General features: G+C 47.8%; 1 protein-coding gene across 1 annotated transcript in view; it reads right to left on the reverse strand.

Moving 5' to 3' along the window:
• Positions 1-10,907: 10,907 nt before the first annotated feature.
• The window catches only part of LOC140431003 (plakophilin-3-like), a 61,921-nt gene continuing 50,786 nt past the window's right edge, over positions 10,908-22,042 (reverse strand). The window contains exons 11-13 of the mRNA XM_072518893.1: positions 21,240-21,432; positions 19,922-20,006; positions 10,908-12,617 (exon numbers count right to left, since the gene is read on the reverse strand). Of these exons, the coding sequence (XP_072374994.1) occupies positions 12,582-12,617; positions 19,922-20,006; positions 21,240-21,432 (314 nt within the window). The 3' untranslated portion in view covers positions 10,908-12,581. The remainder of the gene's footprint in view (positions 12,618-19,921; positions 20,007-21,239; positions 21,433-22,042) is intronic.

Here is a 22,042-nt window from a genome sequence, read left to right on the forward strand (position 1 = left end):
ACGTGGCACTCAACTTTAACGTCGGACAGAGAAAGGTTGTTGGGAATTAACAAGTTGCACTGCATGGATCCTGTGAAGGCAGCTGTCTATTGTACAAATGGTGAGGATAGTCGAGGGCAGTGTGTTTGCAAAATGAGGGTCGCGACCCTGGAGTGGGTCGCATGTTGTTGAAAATGGATCGCCAAATGAACTCTGACTAGCTTGTTGCTCCTCTCTCTCTTCCCTCTGTTGTTAAGAGATCTGCCTGGTTTGGGGCCATTCGATTTCAATGCAACTCGTCCCAGGGCCAAACAAGAGGCAGGGGTCTGGAGTTGATTAACACTAAAGGATCGGCAGCAGTCCGGTTTCTCAGTAACAACTCCAAAAGAATTTCCAATGTTTCCAACCAGCCTGCATTCATTCCCATTGTATTTTTAAAAATATTTTTTATTCTCCTTTTTCACATTTTCTCCCAAATTTACACCCAACAAGAAACAATAATCAGTAACGAATGTAATGTCAATCCCCATATCAATAACAACAACCCCATCTTCCCACCGAACCCCAGACATTGGCCTGCATGTTAACATAAACAAATGGTCACCATTAACACATACAGTCCCCCTCCCCCCAACCCCCCCCTCCCCCAAACCCCCCTAATGTTCGAGGTGATCCAATTCTCGAAAGTGCATAATGAATAACGCCCATGAATTATAGAATCTCTCCATCCTTCCCCTCAGTTCAAATTTGACCTTTTCAAGCCTTAAGAATTCCAGCAGGTCCCCCCACCACGCCAGGGCACAGGATGGAGAGGTTGATCTCCACCCTAACAGGATTTGCCTTCGGGCGATCAATGAGGCGAAGGTTACAACATCTGCCTCCGCGCCCGTTTCCAACCCCGGCTGTTCCGTCACCCTGAATATGGCCTCCCGAGGGCCCGGCTCCAGTTTCACATGCTCCACTTTAGAGATCACCTCCTTCTAGTAATCCTCCAGCTTTGGACAGGACCAAAACATATGAACGGGGTTTGCAGGACCTCCCCCGCAACGTTCACACACATCTTCTAACCCCTCAAAGAGCTGACTCATCCTCGCCCTTGTAAGGTGCGCGCTATACACCACCTTCAGCTGTATCAGCCCAACCTCACACACAAGGTGGAGGAGTTCACCCTCTTCATTTCCATTGTTGATTAAAATATACCACAATATACCACTGCAATACAACATTCTAATTGAACATGCACAACTTTTCCCATCTACTTTTGAATGCAGAACATATTAAATATCTTCATTTCTGTGCATGCTGTACCAGGAAACAGTCTTTAGAAGATCAACATTTTTTACAAATTATCATATTACATACATTGTGGGTCACGAGGGCCGGCCATTTCGTAAAAATTAGTTGCCAGAAAATAGGCTTGAAAAACACTGGTTTAGGGGTCAGTGCAATATCTGGATTTCAGATGTAGCTATATGTTGGACATGTTCCTCAATTTGTATAACAAAACAGCTTTAAATTCAACAATGACTCAGTGAAAGGTGATAACAGAAGAACCTATCTTGTGCTCTTTATTAGCACCCTAGGAATTCATTGCTGCGTTATTTCCTCTGCCCAGATTATTGTGCATAGAATAAAATATATAAGAAAATTTTAAATACAAATAACGGGATTCTCCGTTTCTGAAACTAAGTGTTGTTGCCAATACAGAATCCGTTGACTTTCACGACGGAAAGACTGGCGATTCAACTACTGTTACGCAGCTAGCACCAGTGCCACGTGGAACACAATCGATTCCAATGAGAAACAGTGCTCGATTCGCCAGCTTTGCAATAGACACTCAGGAAGCTAACAAGCTACAGCCGCATATACAAACTGCACTCCCCACACACGCCATCCCAGCCAACAAGATGGCAGCAAGGAGAGTATCTCCCCATTTCACCGACGCCGAGCTGGAGACCCTCTCGGACATCGTGGAGGAGAAGAGGGTGACCCTGTACTCCGGCCTGGGAGGGAGGCTGCCATCTGCCGCTGTTCATTGCGCCTGGGCACAGGTGGCAGAAACGCTCAGCGCCGTGGATAACATAGTCCGGACTGGCCAGCAATACCAGAAGAAACAGGAAGACTTCCTCAGGGCGGCCAGGGTGAGTAGGCAGCACTGTGGCCCTGGCCCCAACCTCAGTCCCACAAACCCGCAACCGTCCCTGCAACCTGGAGGACTGCAGAACCCCCCGGAGTGTTTTTTCCCAGTGTCTGCGGGAGTTTCCTCAGGGGCTCCGGCTTCCTCCCACAGTCCAACAATGTGCAAATTAGGTGGATTGGCCAGACTAAATTGCCCCCTAGTGTCCAAAGGGGTGCAGGTTAGGTGGGGTTACAGGGATATGGGGAGTAGGGCTCAGTAGGGTGCTCTTTCGAAGGGTCGGTGCAGACTTGATGGACCAAATGACTTCCTTCTACATTGCAGAAATTCTATGGTTTATATATGTATGTATATATATAAATAAAAGAATGCAGGAGCTTGGAAAGAGGTAGGTGATGGTCATGGGAGACAAAATAATCAAGGATTAGACAGGTCTGTTCATGATATTGACTTGGGAGTCTAACCTGTGCAAACAGTCATTTTATGGGCTGGGTGAATACACAGTGGCTATAATTCATGTCACAACAAGCAATGTTGGCAGGACAGGTGAAGGATTCCTAAAGAAAGAAGCTAAAAAAGCTAGAAGTTTCTGGAATATTAACTGCTTCAAGTGGTAAACTAGGTAAGAATGGAAGGATCAAGCACCTGAAATGGGTTACTGAATACGCGGTTTCGAGTCGGTAAGTTATTGGCAGCAGTCCTGGAAGAAGACAAGTCTGAATAAGAGGAATCGACTCCACCCAAACTGAACCAGAACTAATATTCTGGCATCAAGATTATACAAAGCTGTGGCTGTGAATTGAAACATGGGAGGTAGAATCATAGAATTTACAGTGCAGAAGGAGGCTATTTGGCCAATGGAGTCTGCACCGGCCTTTGGAAAAAGAGCAACCTACCTTTTGTGAGGGCCACGAAGAATCCAGCATGAGTTTTAAGGATACAAAGAAATAACATTTATTTACAATAACATATATATACAACAGCAGCAGCAACTTCGTTTGCTGCTCACTCCTTCCTGCTGGTTCCAAACTGGCCAGCTTTATTTATACAAGGCGTCTGCTAATGATTTCTCTGCCCCCCCTCATTTGGGGAAGCTCATACTCCCTAAAGATTGTGGGATTGTCATTAGTCACCGGCCAATGGTAAGCAGGCACGTTATACCATCCCTCCCCCCCCCCCCAAAGTCCAAGGAATCCCTGGCGAAGGAGGGCGTCGGACTCATTTTGCCGCAGGCCGGACACCATTTGCATGAGGCGCTGGATCGGGCGGCATGTAACGTGACGTAGACCGGCGCTTCCGTGATGAACGGCATAACGGTTGTACATCCACGGCCCGTGGGCCCGCGGATTCCCTCTCTGATGCGTCCTGTGTCTCCATCTCGGAGTAAAAGTCTGCTGCCTCCGTCATCTTGGCGTCTCTATCTCCACGTGGTTCTGTAACGACCTGCGCAGACTTTGAGTGAGGCGCCAGAGGAAGATTGTGAGTACTACTTTCCATTGTCTCTGGTCTCTGTGGCTGTAGAAATTAGCTCCGGGGGGCGGGGAATCTTTGGAAGGGATAGTCTTCTGGACCGAACGTGGTCTACATGTTTGTGCTGGAGATGACCCTGGGCTTGCACCTGGTAAGATATAGGGTCCGTTTGCCGAAAGATTACGCCAGGGACCCACTGGGCACAACCAGCAAAATTCCGAACGAATACTGGGTCACCGGGCGCAAACTGCCGAATCGGCCGATGCCAAGAAAAACCCTGTCCCTGCCGTTCTTGTGTGCGGCGTACTTTTGTGCCAATGTCCGGGAAAACCATGCTAAGGCGGGTGAGAAGTCTCCGGTCCATCAGGAGTTCTGCGGGACCTACCCCAGTCACCGCATGGGGGTTGGTCCTATACGAAAACAAATGGCGAGCCAGTCTCGTGTCCATTGACCGGGAAGACTGCTTCTTTAGGCCTCGTTTGAATGTCTGCACTGCGTGCTCCGCCAACCCATTTGAAGCCAGGTGGTAAGGGCAGTGCGGATATGGCGTAAGCCGTTCATCTTCATGAACCTCGCAAAGTCCTCACTTGTGAATGGAGTGCCGTTATCCGTGACCAGCACCTCGGGGAGGCCAGGTGTACTAAAAGACAAACGCATCTTCTCAATTGTTGCGCAGGACGTTGTGCCTAGCATCTTATGCACCTCAAGCCATTTAGACTGGGCATTGATTAATAGAAGGAACATGGATCCTTGAAAAGGGCCGGCGAAATCCGCATGCAAGCACGCCCAAGGCCGCCCTGGCCATTCCCAGTGATGTAGGGGCGCGGCCGGTGGAAACGTCTGATGCTCCTGGCAAATGGAGCGGTTTTGGGCCACCTTCTCAATGTCGGTGTCGAGGCCTGGCTACCAGACATAACTCCGGGCCAACATTTTAATTTTGGTCATACCTAGATGCCCATTGTGCAAGTCTCTTAATATCAGCTCCGGGCCTTTTTCCGGGACAATCACACGCGTCCCCCACAAGAGGATGCCGTCTTCCACGCTGAATTCTGACAGCTTGGAGGAAAATGCCCGCAACTCGCCTGGGAGCTGTCTATGCTGCCCACCATACAGGACTATGTGCCAAACCTTTGACAGGACTGGCTCCGTCTGGGTCCACTCACGGATCTGTGATGCCGTGACAGGCAAGGTGTCCATAAAATTTAGGGTGGCAACCACCTCACCGGTCGTGGGGGTCGACATGGGGCCGGCCGATAAAGGCAATTGGCTCAGTGCGTCGGCATTCGCTATCTGCGTTCCTGGTTTGTGCTCCAGAGAATACTCGTATGCAGCGAGCAACAAAGCCCAGTTCTGGATCCGTGCGGAAGCAGTGGCTTATCCTCTCTGAAAAGTCCCAGCAGAGGCTTATGATCAGTCTCGATAGTGAAGTGGCGGCCATACACATACTGGTGGAAACGTTTCACCGCAAAGACCACTGCCAGGCCCTCCTTCTCGATCTGCTCATACTTTTTTTCCGCTGCAGTCAATGTGCGGGAGGCGAAAGCTATCGGCCGCTCGTCCCCGTTCTCCATCTTGTGGGACAGGACGACCCCAATACCATACGGGGATGCATCACGTGACGAGCAAAGGCTTTCCAGGATCATAGTGGGTTAGTAACCCAGACGACGACAATTGTTGCTTTACAAGCCGGAAAGCGGTTCTTGCGGCTGACCCCAAACCCAGGTGTGATTTTTCTTTAGCAGAAGGTGCAACGGGGCCAGCCTAGTTGCCAGATTGGGGAGGAACTTCCCGTAATAGTTTGCACAAACATTCTCCAGGGCCCCATATCTGCAGCCAGAGCTGCGAGAAGCACTCCGGGGCCCTGCTAGCCCCCTGTAGGTTGGAGAATCACTCTCGACTTTCTTAAGGAAAGTCCAGAATGAAACATCCGCGTTTTGATGCTGGCGTGGGGACAGAGCACCATTATTGGAGAATCCCAACCCTCCGAAAATTCAGTCCAAAACACCGTTACTTTACTGGGCAAAATCCTGCAACTCTCTCTCAAATGGCGGACGGCAGGGGCCAGGGAGCTGAGGCTCACTGGCCAAGGGAGCAACAGATGGAGTTCTTCAGGAATTGCTTCGCCGAACTGAAGAGGGACACGTTGGACCCGATGAGAGCAGTAATGGACCGAATGGTCGAGACACAGGCGGTCTAAGAGAAGGCGCTCAGGGAGTTGGAGGTGCAGCTCTCCAGCCAGGTGGACATGGTAACGGAGCTGGAGCATGAGGTGGAGGAGCTGAACTCCCGCCAGAGGAGGATGCAGGAGCAGCTTGAAGAGCTGGGGAGCAGAGCCAGGAGCCAGAATTTGAGGATCGTTGACCTCCCAGAGGGCTGCGAGGGATCGGATGTGGGTGCATACGGACGGGCATGCTCGAGGCACTGATGGGACCGGAGGCCTTCCCTCGACCCCTGGAGTTGGATAGAGCGCATAGAGCCCCCACAAGGAAGCCCAGGATGGGCGACCGACCGAGGGACTTGGTGGTCCGCTTTCACCGGTTTGCTGACAGGGATCGCGTGCTGCGATGGGCCAAGGCGGAGAGGAGCAGCAGATGGGAGAACCTTGAGGTGCACATTTACCAGGACTTGGGAACGGAGCTGACCAAGAGTTGTGCAGGATTCATCAAGGTAAAGGCAGCCCTCTACAAAAAGGTGGTGAGATTTGGGATGCTGTATCCTGCAAAGCTTTGGGTACCGTTTTAGGAACTCCATCACTACTGCGAGACACCAGAACAGGTTTTTCTTTCATTAAAGATAAGCTGGACTTGAACTAATAGGCACTTCGTGTTTTCAGTGCTGTACAGTGGCGGCGGTCTGTTAACCTAACTTGCTCTGACTAGGAATGGACTTTTATTAAAAGAAGAAGCTGGACTTGAACTAAAGAACTCTGAGCTCTCAGAGCTTTTGTGTGGCGGCGGTTTGTTTAAATTATCCTGTACTGTAATGTTTTATCCAAGGTTGTTTTCAACCTGGACAGAGAGCGGGGGCTGGAGGGTGCACTGCTTAGGGTGTTTTTGAGAGATTGCAACGGGGGGGGGGGGGGGAAAGAGAGGAGGAGAGGAGGAGGAGAAGAGGGGCCCTGCAAAGGTGGCCCTGCGCTTGGTACCTTTTGGCGGGAGATCGGGGCCTCGGCGAGGGGGATGGGCTAGGGGCTGACTAAGGGACTTGAAAGGGCACGGGAAGATACGATCAGGTTAATGGGTCCTTGGTGTGTGGGGGGAGGGCCCGAGCGTCGGGCGGGAGACAGACAGGCGCCAAGGGCAGGGGTCAGCGTAGCTAGCGTAGGTCAGGGGGCACCAGGGAGAGTAGGAGGAGGGGCGGATTAGGGCCAAACGGAGGGCTGATCTGGCAGGTCAGGCCTCGGGGGGTAGGGGAGGTCGGGGGGCAGCTGAGAAGTGGAGCAGAGGAGATTTAAGTGGCAAGGGGGGGGGGGGGTAACCAGGGATCCCTCGGGGAAGAAAGTCGCTTGCAGACTCTCAGGGAACAGCGCAGGAAACCGACAGCAGCAGCACCCGAGGTGGGAGGTGGGGAGAAGGTTAGAGCCACGTTAGTTTAGTCGAACACGTGTGGCATGGGCAAACCGAGCTGACAGGGGACGTGCCTTATTAACATGTTTATTCTTTCCCACTGTTCGTTTTCACTATGTTAAGGCTCTTTGCATAGGGGCTTTTTTCTCTCTGTAAAATGTTACAACTTTGTTTTAAATAAAAAATTTCAAAAAGAAAAAAAAGAAAAAGAGCGGGTCCTGAGATGAGCAAAGGAGCATTTCGACTTCAAATGGGAAGGCCACACCATCAGGCTTTGGGAGCAGAGCTGGAAAAGAAGCAGGCTGTGTTTAACAAGGCCAGAGCCACCCTGTATAAAAATGGAGTCCAATTTGGGATGGATTGGCACGGCTGAGGGGAGATTGGATTCTTTTGTAAAAAGCATGGGCTGGGTGTGGGTTGATTGAGGTTTTTGAGGCTTTAAGCTGCCCCGCTAACCAAAAAGTTAGCTAATGGGAGCTGGGCAGTGGGGGTGGCTGCAGCTCATAAACAAAACTAATATAATGAGCCATGTATTTTTGTTTTGTTTGAGATTAGGTTTATTAGGTTTTAATGGTTGCTCGCTGTACTGTTTTGAGTATGTATATCTGGGTGTAGTATGGTTTGAGGGTGGAGAGAAGGGGGTGGTAGTTTGTTGACAGTGACTGCAGAGTGTGCATTGTTTAGTCTTGCTAGTGGGTTTGGAGGTCATCTTGGGTGGATCAGGTTGCTGTACTTTCCATGGAACTGTTGGATAATCCCTCCATGTGGAAATGGCTGACTTTCAGATTGAGTGCGTCTGGGAGGCCCCCAACTTTTTTGGTCACCTGGAATGACAAGGGGTTGAATGGGCCAGTGAAAAGGGCAAGGGTACTCACTTCCCTTAAAAGTTTGAATACTGATATGGTTGTCTCTGCAGGATCAGGGACGAGACAAGGTTGCGGAACGGAAGGATAGGGCAAGTTTTTCTTTAATATCTTATAATAATCTTTATTATTATTGTCACAAGTAGGCTGACATTAACACTGCAATTAAGTTACGGTGAAAAGCCCCTAGTCACCACATTCCAGCCCGTTCGTGTACACAGTGGGAGAATTCAGAATGTCCAAATTACCTAACAGCACATCTTTCAGGACTTGTGGGAGGAAACCGGAGCACCCAGAGGAAATCCACGTAGACACAGGGAGAACGTGCAGACTCCACACAGACAGTAACCCAAGCAGGAGTCGAACCGGGGACCCTGGCGCTGTGAAGCAACAGTGTCAACCACTGTGCTACCATGCCGCCACATTTTTCACTCTGGCTTTGATGATGGGGCCCACGGCACAGCAATTTTAATTCATAAAAGGGTTAACTTTTCTGCCACTAAGATCTTGGTGGACCCCAATGGTAGACATATTATTGTTTGTGGGTCTTTGGCAGGCACCTCCGTGGTCCTGGTTAATGTCTACGCTCCAAACTGGAACGATACTGGTTTTATTAACAAACTGCTCGCCTCCATCCCCGATTTGGATTCACAGCAGCTAATCTTGGGGTGGATCCTGTGTGCTGGATCCTAGGATGAATCGTTCCATGCCCAAATCTGACTCCATCAGGCGTGACTAAGGTATTGGATAAAAGCAAATTACTGCAGATGCTGGAATATGAAAATATAGGGGCTGGTTTAGCACACTGGGCTAAATCGCTGGCTTTTAAAGCAGACCAAGGCAGGCCAGCAGCACGGTTCAATTCCCGTACCAGCCTCCCCGAATAGGCGCCGGAATGTGGCGACTAGGGGGCTTTTCACAGTAACTTAATTTGAAGCCTACTTGTGACAATAAGCGATTTTCATTTCATTTAAAGAGAAAGGCGCCGATCCATGTCATTTTTTTGGGAGGTGACCTGGATGATAAAGATTTTTCTTTTTTCTCCCATGTCCACCAGGTATACTCACGCATTGACTTTTCTGGTAGATAATCTCTCCTAACAGCACATCTTTCGTAGTGCACTCTCCATTCAGTGGAGAGATGGGGGGGGGGGGGTTACTTGGCGATTGTGATTTCAGGGCCAGATCCTATCAGTGGAGTCAGCTCCGTTGAATGAGGTAAAAGTAAAATGGGAAGGTGAATTGTGTCCTAGTCTGGATGAGGTGGTGTGGAACGAGACTCTTCGCAGGGTCAACTCCATGTCCACTTCTGCTTGGCTCAGTCTGATCCAATTCAAGGTGGTGCACACAGCTTATTTGACAAAGGTGAGCATGAGCGTTTTTTTTCTCTGGGGTGGAGGACAAGGGTGAGTGTTGTTCATAGAATCCCTATAGTGCAGAAGGAGGCCATTTGGCCCATCGAGTCTACACTGACCCAGAGCACATTACCCAGGCCCACTCCCCTGGCCTATCCCTGTAACACCACCTACCCATTGGAGACTAAGGGACAATTTATAATGGCCAATCCACCTAACCTGCACATCTTTAGACTGTGGAAGGAAACTGGAGAACCAGGAGGAAACCCACGTAGACACAGGGAGAATGTTTGTGCAAACTCCACACAAACAGTCACCCAACGCTGCAATTGAACTTGGGTCCCTGGTGCTGACAGTAGTGCTAACCATTTTGCCATATAGCACCCGTGTTCTTGGGGACTGGCTAACCACACACATGTTCTGGTCTTGCCCAAGGTGGTGAACTTCTTGGTCTCCTTCTTTAGCACCATGTCAAAGATACTTAATGTCGATCTGAAGCCATGTTCGTTGGTGGCCGTTTTGGGGGATCAACTAGCCAGTGCTGCAGGCGTGGATAATGGCAGATGTCCTCACCTTTTGTCTCATTAATAGCACGGAGGGGAGTTTTTGGCAGCACAATGGTTAGCACTGCTGCCTCAGTGCCAGGGACCGGGGGCCTTTCTAGCCTCAGGTGACTGTGTGGAGTTTGCATATTCTTCCCGTGTCTGCATGGGTTTCCTCCGGGTGCTCTGGTTTTGTCCCACAGTCCAACAATGTGCAGGTTAGGTGGATTGGCTATGCTAAATTGCCCCTTATTGTCCAAAGGTTAGGTGGGGTTACAGGGATAGGGTGGCCTAGTTAGGAGGCTCGACTCATTGGGCCAAATGGCCCCCTTCTGTACTGTAGAGATTCTATGATTCTGCTTGGGTGGAGGCCTCCTACTCTGCCCAGTGCCTTGGCTTGGTTGGGTGAACTCATGTTGTTCTTACATTTGGAGAAGGTCAAGTACTCCATTAGCAGCCTCCATTAGCAGCCATTTATTTCCTTTTTCAAAGAGTTAGTCATCCTTAAGTTGTTAAGGGGTTTAGCTTAATGTTGGGGGATGGGGAGAGGTTAAGTTAATTTGGTCTCTTGATTGTTTTCTTTTTTCATTGCAACTTAAACTAAATAATACAAAAGTTAATTCACAATTTTAAAATGTCAATAAAAATATTTTTTCAAAGATTTACTCTCCCCTCATGTCCATTTCATACTTGGTTCTGACTCAGGCCCTCACCCACTTTTGCATTTTTTTTGTCCTTCGCATCTGCCTCCTAATTTCCCAGTCTCAGCATTACATCTCCTGCTCTCCCTGACAGAAGATGCAGAACATCTGCCAATGGCAAAGCAGCCCCCACCCCCACCATCTGGGATCATGCATTTCAAATTCCCACAGTTCTCCAAATACAAACAATAAAGGAATGAGACTTGTTTGGGAAGTGATGGGAAAGAGACATTATTGGACAGATATACATTCAACATACAGCATTCACTCCAAAATAAATTTACTCTTAACGCTCTTTCTTAAAAAAGAAAATTATTTCAGTGATTTATTTATTTGAAAAGGGTAACAAATCCAAATACATTTAAAATCCCATTTCCCGGAATATATTTTATCTAAACATGATCTGTACAAATTCTGATCTGACAACCATCACCAAAGGTCTTAGCCTCCTATGACTTCCTGAACATACATCTTTATCTGTGTCCTATGTGGTTGTGCCACTTCAGCCCAAAGATCATAGCCCAGCAACTTAAAACTCTCACTCACTGTGGAATGAATACTCATGGGGTCTGTGTAAAGTTTGCATTTTCTCCCTGCGTTTGTATGGGTTTTCTTTGGTTGCTCCAGTTTCCTCCCACAGTCCAAAGAAGTGTGTGTCTGGTGGATTGGCCATACTAAATTTCCCCTTAGTGTACAAAGATGTGCAGGTTAGGTGGGGCTGCGGGGATAGGGTGGGAGAGTGGGCCTAGGTAGGGTGCTCTTTCGGAGGGTCGCTGCAGACTTGACGGACCAAATGGCCTCCTTCTGCACTGTAGAAATTCCATGGGGTGGGATTTTCTGGCCATTCCCATTGATGGCAACTCCCCTGCTGCGGATTCCCTGGCGGAGCAGGGCATGAACGGGAAACCCCGTTGACAGCAGCAGGAAGATCATGCAGCCAAACGGCAGGCCAATTCCATGACTGCAGCACATGCTGTGGTGGGGTGGGGCAGGAAATCCCACCCATGGTTTGTAAGAGCTTCCTCTGCTCTTTTGTAACTACCTAGCTGAAGGCCGGTGTTGGAATTGATGACATTGAACTCCCTGACAACTTACTAATGAATAAAGTGTAAGTAAATTTATGTATACTGCCCTAAGAATTTGACATTACCCTTTGGGATATTAGCATACGAGCCTTGCCATTAATGTTTTTTTTAGACGCTGTAATACTGCTTCATCTTGATCCTAGTTTACGGTCTGCATTTGGGGCCAATCCACATCACCTAATTACCCACATAGATAACAGATAGATGAGAAATCTAATAGATGCGAGGAAGAGAACAAAGCAAATAATTTTAAAAATTTGAACTTTGCATTGTCAACAAACTAGCTAAGTGAATCATGTATAACCAACAGTGTAATTTACAGAGGTTGGGGCACCTTGGAAGTTACAAAGATTTTATACCTCAGTTGTACAGAAAATGGCACTTGTTAGTTTGCTAAACAAATTGACCCATCGGTTAAAATGATTTAGAGCCTGTTAACCCAACTCAGCTTGTTGGAGTATCTGACTGCTCAGAGTCGAGACAAGACTTTGAGGTTTCACTGATAAAAGTAGTAAAATCATTTTTGGTGCAGTGTTACTTCGAAAATGAACAAAGTTAAAAGCGACTGACACATTTTGGAGCAGTGTAGACAAATCTTCTTCAGATAAAAGGAATAGGCTCGTCATACATATATAAACATTTTGATATATATACAAGTTTCACACAGCCAGTGTACCTCGATGTTGCTTGCGATGATGATCAGTTCCAATTGGTATATTCAGACACAAGCAGAGAGGTTTCCGTTAACACGAGAGCAGTTTACAACAATTATAAAGGAAAAGGGAATAGATAAAGTTTTTCTTTATTCTCTTTTTAGAGAGGTGCAGCCAGTAGAATCTACTTCTCTGCAGCTTTGATTGAAGCATGTGGTACCAGGATAGACCTCAGTTGGACAAAAAATCATATTTTTGGTAACCTTTCTGTAGAAAGAAAGAAGAAAATCACACAATTCGCATTTTGATTTTTTGAAAAGAAATTAGCAATGAAAACAGCTTGCATTAATGTGTCTTAAAAACATTCCACTTAGCAGTGGGTTAATCAGGTTAAAATGTACACAGGTTAAAAAGGACAGATATTAAAGGAGGGCCATAAAAGGAGAAGCAGGAGAGGGAGGAGGCTTTAGTGATTGTGAATGTGGGGTGTAGATAATTAAAGGTTTGGCTAATAATGGTGGGGTGGATGCACAAGGCGGCAGAATGGGAGCAATGGAGATTACTGGGCATGGTTGGGGAGGAAGAGGGAGAGACATGAAGGGATTTCAATGGGAGGTTGACAATTTAAAATCGGAGGCACTGGGACCACCAGAAAGAAAGGGATGGCGGTTGAGAGAAACATGGTACATGACAGCATAATTTTGGATGAAGTGAAAGTTAATTTTACTGCAGTGGCAGTCAGCATCGCCACCAGGGGTAGCGGCTTGGTTGGGTGACTTGTACAACTTCCTGCGGTTAGAGAAAATAAAGCACGAGTTAAGGGTCTCGGCAGGAGTGTTTGAGAAAAGGTGGGGGATGTTTGTGACCATGTTTGAGGAGCTGTTCATCGTGTGGGGGGAGGGGGGCGGGGAATCTGCACAGATGTATAGTTGATTGCTGGGAAGTATGCTTCCTGGGGTGTTTATCTGTTGTAACTTGTTTTGATACATGTTTGTAATAAAATACATCTTTTTTTTTAAAACTTGTGAAATGCTGCCCAACTGCCAATGTCAAGAATGTTTAACCGTTTCCAAAAATTTCTGGTGGTAGGTTTTCACATGCAGGATTGCAACAGATTTAAAAAAAAAATAAGATCATGGACAGGATTCTCCCTACCCGGCTGGGCGGGCCATACCGGGGCCGAGGAGTGGCATGAATCACTCCAGCGTCGGGCCGCCCTGAAGGTGCGGAATCCTCGCCACGCCGGCCATGACGGACCGTTACACCGTCCGACGCGGAGGGAAAGAGTGCCCCACGGCACAGGCCCACCCGTGGATCGGTGGGCCCCAATCGCCGGCTAGGCCACTGTGGGGGCCTCCCCCGGGGCCAGATCCCCAACGCCCCCCCCCCCCCCCCCCCCCCCAGGCCGCATGCTCGGCCCATCGCGGGTCGGAGAATCGCCGGGGGAGGCGCTGTCAACAGCCCCTGACCGGCACGTCGTGATTCCCGCTCCTGGAGTATCCGGCAGCAGGTGGTGGGGAGGGATTCACGGTGCCCCCCCGGCAATTCTCCGCCCGGCAGAGGGTCGCAGAATCCCGCCCCATTTCTATTCCCTTCCCTTGCTGAAATCATCTCATTACTGAGAGGAAGGTCCAGTAATCCATCAAAGTGGTATTTCGACCAAAACAGCCAAATCAAACAAAGTCATGAATATTTGCTCTACAGCAAAGCTCATTTTGATGTCAGTAAAGAATCTGATAGAAGTTTAGACTTGTTCTATGCACGCATGTACACACAAATACAAAACTCTAAAATGTCAAATATCCCCAGGTTGCTAAAGAGGAAGAATGATTCCGAGGGGGTGGGGGAACAGTTGACTGCATTGCACACACCCCGAATTTTTAAAAGCAGAAATGGACTAGTTTGGGATAGGATGACATAATTGCATACAAATGAATTACACTGGAGTGAGAGTTGGGATGAAAAGTTTTACGACTGTTGCAGAAAGTCAATCATCTGTATATTGAACAGAAGCTGGGAATTCTGCAGCATGTAACTCACTAACTCGCCACATCTACAAGGCATATGTCCAGGCTCTGAAGGGATAAAAACACTCAAATGCTCAACACCATCCAAACCAACTCAGATACTTTGCACCCTATCTGCCACCTTAAAACATTTGTTTCCTTCACCAACAGCGCACTGCGATAGCAATGTGTACCAACTACAAGAGCACTGCAGCAACTCACCAGGGTTCTTTCAACAGCACATTCCAAACCCCCAACCTCTACCACCTAGGAAAACAAGCGCAGCAGAAGCATGAGAACACCACCACCTCCAAGTTCACTCCATGTCACACACTATCCTAACTGAATCGTTGTTCCTTCACGGTCACTGGATCAAAAAGCTCGCTCCTGACAGCACTGTGGGCGTACCTACACCACATAGACTGCAGCGGTTCAAGAAGACCCCACCACCTTCTCAAGGAATTATGGATGCGCAATGAAGGCTGGCCTGAACAGCAATGCGCACATATGAGGAACGAATATTAGAACAATATGCACATTGAGGAATAATTAATCTGTAGCACATTGGTTTCAAATTCCTAAAATGCAAATTTTACTTACAAATCTTTGTTAGATGCAAAAGGTTACATTAACATGATTTGACAAAATTCGCCGTAGTTGTTTATTGAAGCAGCTAATTAGCAAGCAGCTAATTAGCAATCAACAAAAACATTGATAAATTATTTCATCTTTGTAAATTTAATTGCAGTGTTATGAAGGTAAATTAAGTACATTGTAGTTATAATCTGCAACTTCAAAATGGGCAATACAGTAATTTATGGGTCACACCGTGGAATGGTGGTTAGCACTGCAACCTCACAGCAGCAATGACCTGGGTTCAATTCCAGTCTTGGGTAGGCTATATGGAGTTTGTATGTTCTCGCAGTGTCCTTGTGGGTTTCCTCCGGGTGCTCCGGTTTCCTCCCACAGTCCAAAGATGTGCAGGTTAGATGGATTGGCCATACTAAAATTTCCGGCAGGGGGTCGGAGAATGACGCCCAGAGTGTTCGCGCCGTTGTGAACGCCGTCGAGGTTCACGACGGCGCCAAACGGACCCTTATCCTGACCGATTCAGGGCCCGAAAATGGGCTAGGAGCGGCGCCGCGTCATTTACGCACGCCAGGCCTTGGCACCGCGTAAAGGCAACGCCGCATACATGACGCGGCCAGCGCCGCATAACTGCCGTCACCCACACATGCGCGGGTTGGCCGGCGCCAACCTGCGCATGCGTGGCTGCCGTCCTCCCCGAGTCCTACCCGCAAGAAGATGTCCGACAGATCTTGCAGGGCTGCGGGCGGGGCTGCGGCAGAAAGAAGGTCCTCCTTCAGAGAGGATGGCCCGACGATCGGTGGGCACCGATCGCGGGCCAGACCCCATTTGAGGCCCCCCACCCGGTGCAGGATCCCCCCTCGCCCCGCCCCCCCCCCCCCCCCGCAGGCTGCCCCCCCCCCCCAGCGTTCCCGCGCTGTTCCTGCCGGCAGCAACCAAGTGTGGACGGCGCTGGGGGAACCCGCCGTTTTGGGCAGGCTGCTCAGCCCAACTGGCACTGAGAATCGCGGGGGGTACCGGTGAATTGCCATTTTGGCTGTCTCGGGCGATTCACTTGACCGCGCCGCACAAAACGCGATTGTGCCGATCTGGCCGCTTCCGTGAATCGCGGGAGGGCGTCGGGCCGACGTCGTGGGAAAATTTGGCAACCCAGGCGATTCTCCAAACCGGCGCGGGAGCGGAGAATCGCGCCCAGGAAGAGCAAACCTCTCAAAACCTTCTCATGAACCTCTGGTGGACCATGGATCCCTGGTCGAGAACCCCTGCAGTGCTGTCGGTCTTCAGCACTCCAACAATTCTTTTTGCAGAGGTAGATAGATTCTTGATTAACAAGTGTTATTGAGGGTCGGCAGAATGTGGAATTGATGCCACAATCCAATCAGCTGTGATCTCATTGAATGGTGCAACAGGGTTGCGGGGCCATATGACCTACTCCTACTCCTGGTTTGTAGGTTTGTACTTGCATTGATAAGCGCTGCACTTGCTTAAGTGGTTGACAAAAAGCTTTAATAACAGAACCGCACCCCTGACACTCCAATATAACAGCAGTAAAAATGCCTTTGGGCAAAAAGCAAGAGATTGTTTATCCATCAAATAAAACCAAACATCTGGAACAGGGCAGGGGAAGGAGGAGATCGAAGAAGCGAATGACCAGATTTTTCCACTTTGTTTCAGAGCAAAAAGCCGAAAATGAGAAGAAAAAAATATTTTTGTAGCTGCTCGCTGTATAAATTTGGATACGTGCACATTATTTGTCAGCCTGGGGATCAATTGATGTGACAGAAAGCCCTCAATCGCTGGACCTTGTAGACAAGCTTATACTTGCTGAGCCTTTAAAATGAGCTTCCCCACCTCACTGAGTGTGGGGTTACTATATTACGCTAAGCCTAAAAGCCTCCAGGAGGTAGTCTAGGGACACAGTCAGATTTGGGAGCATGGCTAAAATTCCAAAGTTCACTCTTTTAAAATTTAACTAAAATTCTGCAGATAATTAATATTTAATGTTAATTACATAAAACCAGGTTTCGGCTTTGAAACAAAATCAAAACGTGGCCACACAGTTTTTACATTCAGAAATATTTAAATGCCCCTCTCAAACACTTAAGTCACTGCGCATTAAGCCATCTCAAGTTATTGGGGCTGGCTGGCAACCTCTAACTCACCACCATGAGACATGGCAAAATGACTTGTGAGCTTATCTTCCTAATTTTCTTCCTCTGCCTTTTGTGGTGCCGTCCAGTGCCCATTCCGTGGGCGAGATTAGATTGATGATCATTCCATGCACTTCTTGTTGCATTTCTCAAATGCCGAGAGCTTTACAACTCACTCGTTGACTGTTATCTTTGATAACTTGTGAATTTATCGTCCAATAATGCCTTTTGAATTATTCAAATAAATATTGCCACCATTCTTCTTATTTATTGCTGAAAATAAACAGTACTGTGAACTGAAATTTCCTCTCCTTTAATTCCTCTCTACACAGTTGTGCTGGAGTATATATTGCCACCTTGAGGCTTCGCTCATCTCTATGTTTGTAGCTGAATATAGAGGGTCATTAGACTATTTGAGAATCAGGACCCAAGAATTCAAGCCACATCCTGCCACACCTGACACCTGAACATACAAGCTTCCAACAACTTCTGAGCCAGATCCAAGTTTTCTGGCTAATTTTATTCTACATCCTGCTTTTTTGTTAAGGCAGTCCATAGCGTCCCTTCATCTATTCTAATTAATCTCAAAGGACACAGCAGAAGCTGTGATAAAATCCCGAAGCCTGGGTAGTGTGTATGCCTGAGCACCACATCATTTCCTCACTGAACCAGGTGAAGACCCAGAGGAAGGGGTTAACCTATGGATTAACCTTGCTCCTACACTTGAAATAGCACCTTCCTGATCCAATAAATATACAGTGTGATCAGAACAAAGGAGCAGACAAAAAAATCTGAATGACTCTTTGACGATGCATCCCAATGACTAGAGAGGTCACATGACAATGCAGCTATTCTTTCCCCAAAAGGCAGAGAGCTACAAAATGACTGCTGGACACTTCAAATGAATACACACATTTATTTTACTTTTCTCAGTGGATCATTGCTGCTGGACCATTAACAGATTTGTTGGAAGCAATGCCATGATAAGTACATGATTTATACTCAAGGGTGGCAAGATAGCGCAGTGGTTATCAATGCTGCCTCACGCCGCTGAGGACCAGGGTTCAATCCCGACCCCAGGTCACTGTATGTGTGGAGTTTTCACATTCTCCCAGTATCTGCGTGGGTCTCACCCCTGTAACCAAAAGATGTGCAGGGCAGCTGAATTGACCACTCTAAATTGCCCCTTAGTTGGAAAAAGTTTAAAATCTTAAAGTTAAAAATGTTAAATTAAATTTTGTACTTCTGGGCACAACAAAGCCTTCCTTTGTGCAATCAGAACATTGAACACTTTCAGTAAAACCAAAAGGCGCAATTGAAGACTTGCCCTGGAGAGCAAAACAGCTCTCTTGCAATCAGCACAGCTTTAAAGAGAGTGTGACCATTTAAACATCACTTCTCGACATTTTGGCTAAGATCAGGGGTAGGATCACACGCGAGATTAGGTGCAATGCCTGTTCTCGTCAGCTAGGATCTTGTATGTCTCTCTTGTGGGGACCATGAATTGGATTCAATTTGAGTTGGTTTTGAAGCAAGCAAAGAGATGGATTACGGCTTGCCCCGTTCACTCTGCACATTGGCTTTGTAACGCTGGAGGAAGGAATAATTTTTAAAAAAAATTTTTAAAATCTGGACAACTTGCATTCATATAGCAACTTTAACACAGTAAAATACTCCAAAGTATTTCACAGGGACCAGACAAAAATCGATACCAAGGCAAGGGAGGGAATATTTGGAGAAATGGCTATAAGCTTGGGCAAAGAGGTAGATTTTAAGGAGCTTCTTAAACAAAAAAGGTAAGAGAGGTTTAAGCGGGTAATTTAAGCTAAGGCCATAGATGACTACAAGACCAATGGGGGAGTAAAGGAGTCAAGGGTGCACAGACGGTCAGAATTGATGGAACAAAGAGTTTTTGGAGGGTTATAGGGCTGGAGGAGGATCCAGATTCAGACAAGGGTGTCAGAAACTATTACGAGAGGGACATGAAAACATGAGAGGGATCTGTGGAAAACTGTATAAGGTCAATGCCCTTTAAGAGTCATGGAAAATTAAAATGCTCCACCAATGTGCAAAACTATATGACACTTTTGCAGAAAGCAAAAGATCTGGGGCGAAATTCGCCGGAAATGGCGCGAAGTCCGCCGACTGGCGCCCCGCCAGCTGGCGGAAACGGCCTTTGGTGCCCTGCCAGCTGGCGCAGAAATGACATCTCCGAGCGGCGCATGCGCGGGAGCATCAGCGGCCGCTGACAGCTTCCCACGCATGCGCAGTGGAGGGAGTCTCTTCTGCCTCCGCCGTGGAGGAGACCGTGGCGGAGGCGGAAGGGAAAGAGTGCCCCCATGGCACAGGCCCGCCCACGGATTGGTGGGCCCCGATCGCGGGCCAGGCCACCGTGGGGGCACCCCCCGGGGCCAGATCGCCCCGCGCCCCCCCCCCCCCCCCAAGACCCCGGAGCCCGCCCGCGCCGCCTTGTCCCGCCGGTAAGGTAGGTGGTTCAATTTACGCCGGCGGGACAGGCATTTTAGCGGCGGGACTTCTGCCCATCCGGGCCGGAGAATCGAGCGGGGGGGGCCCGCCAACTGGCGCGGCGCGATTCCCGCCCCCGCCGCATCTCCGGTGCTGGAGACTTCGGCAACCGGCGGGGGCAGGATTCACGCCAGCCCCCGGCGATTCTCCGACCCAGCGGGGGGGGGTCGGAGAATTTCGCCCCTGCTGTTAATTTGCTGCTTTGTTGCTGTCATCAAATACTTTGGCCAACGGGCTGAAGTGACAGAACTAGTAAAACTGGTCTGGGTGTATCCATTATTTTAATTGCACCGATACTTACCGATCTGTATTCACGATGCATGGACTTGTAATACCACATATTTCCCAAAAGACTGGAGGCAGCTTTCACAGCTTTCTCAGCTTCACTGAAAACAAAAAGTAAGCAGGTATGAGCCCATGTTTATTTATTTCTGGGAGTTGTTAGGAAAAAAAAACATCACTCTTATCATCATGGAAGTTTATTTTGGCCAAGCGCCATCTTCTCAAATCAACTGGAGTCAGAGTATAGGGTCAACAAAACTCCAGTTTATGCTCGTCATCAGGGGAGTGACCAAGGAAGCTAGTAGTTGTATTGCTGACAACCTCCTTTCACGTTAAGCTAAGAGGAGTGGCCAAATCTTAGTGGATCACTCAAGTGCAAATAACATGAAATTCCACACCCAGAAATTCATTGGAAGGTAACTGGTCTCCTTTTAAAATGAGATTCAGAAGCTTAAATGCTGCATATTTCTTGAGCTGCAACAGATCTTGATGTTCTGATTCAATGTTGATTCACCAAAGAAAAAAATGTAAATGTTGTACTCCAGTTGGTATTCTCAACATAGATTAGAACCAAGAAATAGGAGCTAGAGTAGGCCATTTGGGGTCCTTTGAGTCTGTTTTGCCATTCAACAACATCATGGCTGATCTTCTATCACAACGCCACCCTCCCGCATTGCCCCATACTGTACCCCTCAGTACTCGAACATTGAATGCCTCTGTCTTGAATAAACTCAATTAAATGAGCATTCACAACTCTCTGGGGTGGAGAATTCCAAAGATTCACAGTGAAGACATTTCTCCTCATCTTGGTCCTAAATGGCCGATCCCGTATTCTGAAAGCATGCCCCAAGACGATCCCTCAACAAGGGGAAATGTTTTCACAGCATCTATCCTGCCAAATGGCTTAAGAATTTTATGTTTCAATTGGATAACCTCCCATTCTTCTGAGGTGAATGGAATGTAGGCCTAGGCTACTCAACCTCTCCATATAGGACAACCCCCTCTTCCCAGAAACCATCACTGGGGAAAGTCCTTTCTTGGGCAAGTAGAGCAAAATTGGACTTGGTACTCCAGGCCTCATCGATCCCTGTATTGTAGCAAGACATTACATTACTCTTCTACTCCACTGATTCAGAAAACTATCTTGTATTCAAAGGCTATTGGACGTAGGCAGATTGTGGAGTTGAGGTCACAATTAGGTCAGCCATGAACGTATTGAATAGTGGAGGAGGCTCAAGGGACCGAAGGGCCTACTCCTGCTCCTAATTCCGACGTATATATTTATTCCATGAACTTTCTCGCCACACTATTAATGCAAATATACTTGACCCACTTACCTATCCCTCCTATTTTTAACGCTCATGAGTTTTGTTAATCCATTATGGTTTACAATTTGTCTGGGAGCTTCACTGGTCTCCACTACCAGATTGTTAAGTATCGAGCAAATGTTGGCGGCCACCTCACTTGATGGTGAAGAGGAGTAACTGTCCACTGGTAAGATTTGCAAGAGGGGACCAATGGCTTTGATTGCTAAGAAGAGGGGAAAAGGTATTTGTTAAAAGTTATTTTTAGAACAAATTTATAATTGTAATGATGTTCCACATTTATATAGTGCAAGACAGTACTTTTAGTGGAAGCATGCATCACATTTAAAACACAAACTTATGCGGGCAGAGAGCCAGCATGTCTCATTTGTGGCTCTTTTTTGAGAGGAGTGCAGAAAGAAGGGTTAAAGCTAGGTCAGCAATTTTTCAATGATTTCTGATAATAGTTCCTCTGAACCATGTTATTATGACTAAGTGATTACACAGGTAGCCACCTTGTAACTGTTTCCAGCAGCTAGCAGAGTAGGAGATCATCGCTTGTATTCTGTACCCAAACCTTATTACATGCTCTATCCCTCTTCTTTCTCTTCCATTCATCTCTTTTTCATTAAGACATTTGCTTATTCTGGTTCCATAAGTAACAGGGATGCTTTGGTAATTTGCCCATGTGTCTGAAGAGACAGCGTTGACGGACTATTTACTCATAGGGGATTCACACTAGTTACCTAGTAGTTCGAAAATTCCATGTGTAATACGGAGTCATAGGAAACAACAGGCAGGATTCTCCGGCCACGTCCACCCAGCAACAGGAGAAC

This window comes from Scyliorhinus torazame, chromosome 10 (genome assembly GCF_047496885.1).
Source record: "Scyliorhinus torazame isolate Kashiwa2021f chromosome 10, sScyTor2.1, whole genome shotgun sequence".
NCBI lineage: Eukaryota > Metazoa > Chordata > Chondrichthyes > Carcharhiniformes > Scyliorhinidae > Scyliorhinus > Scyliorhinus torazame.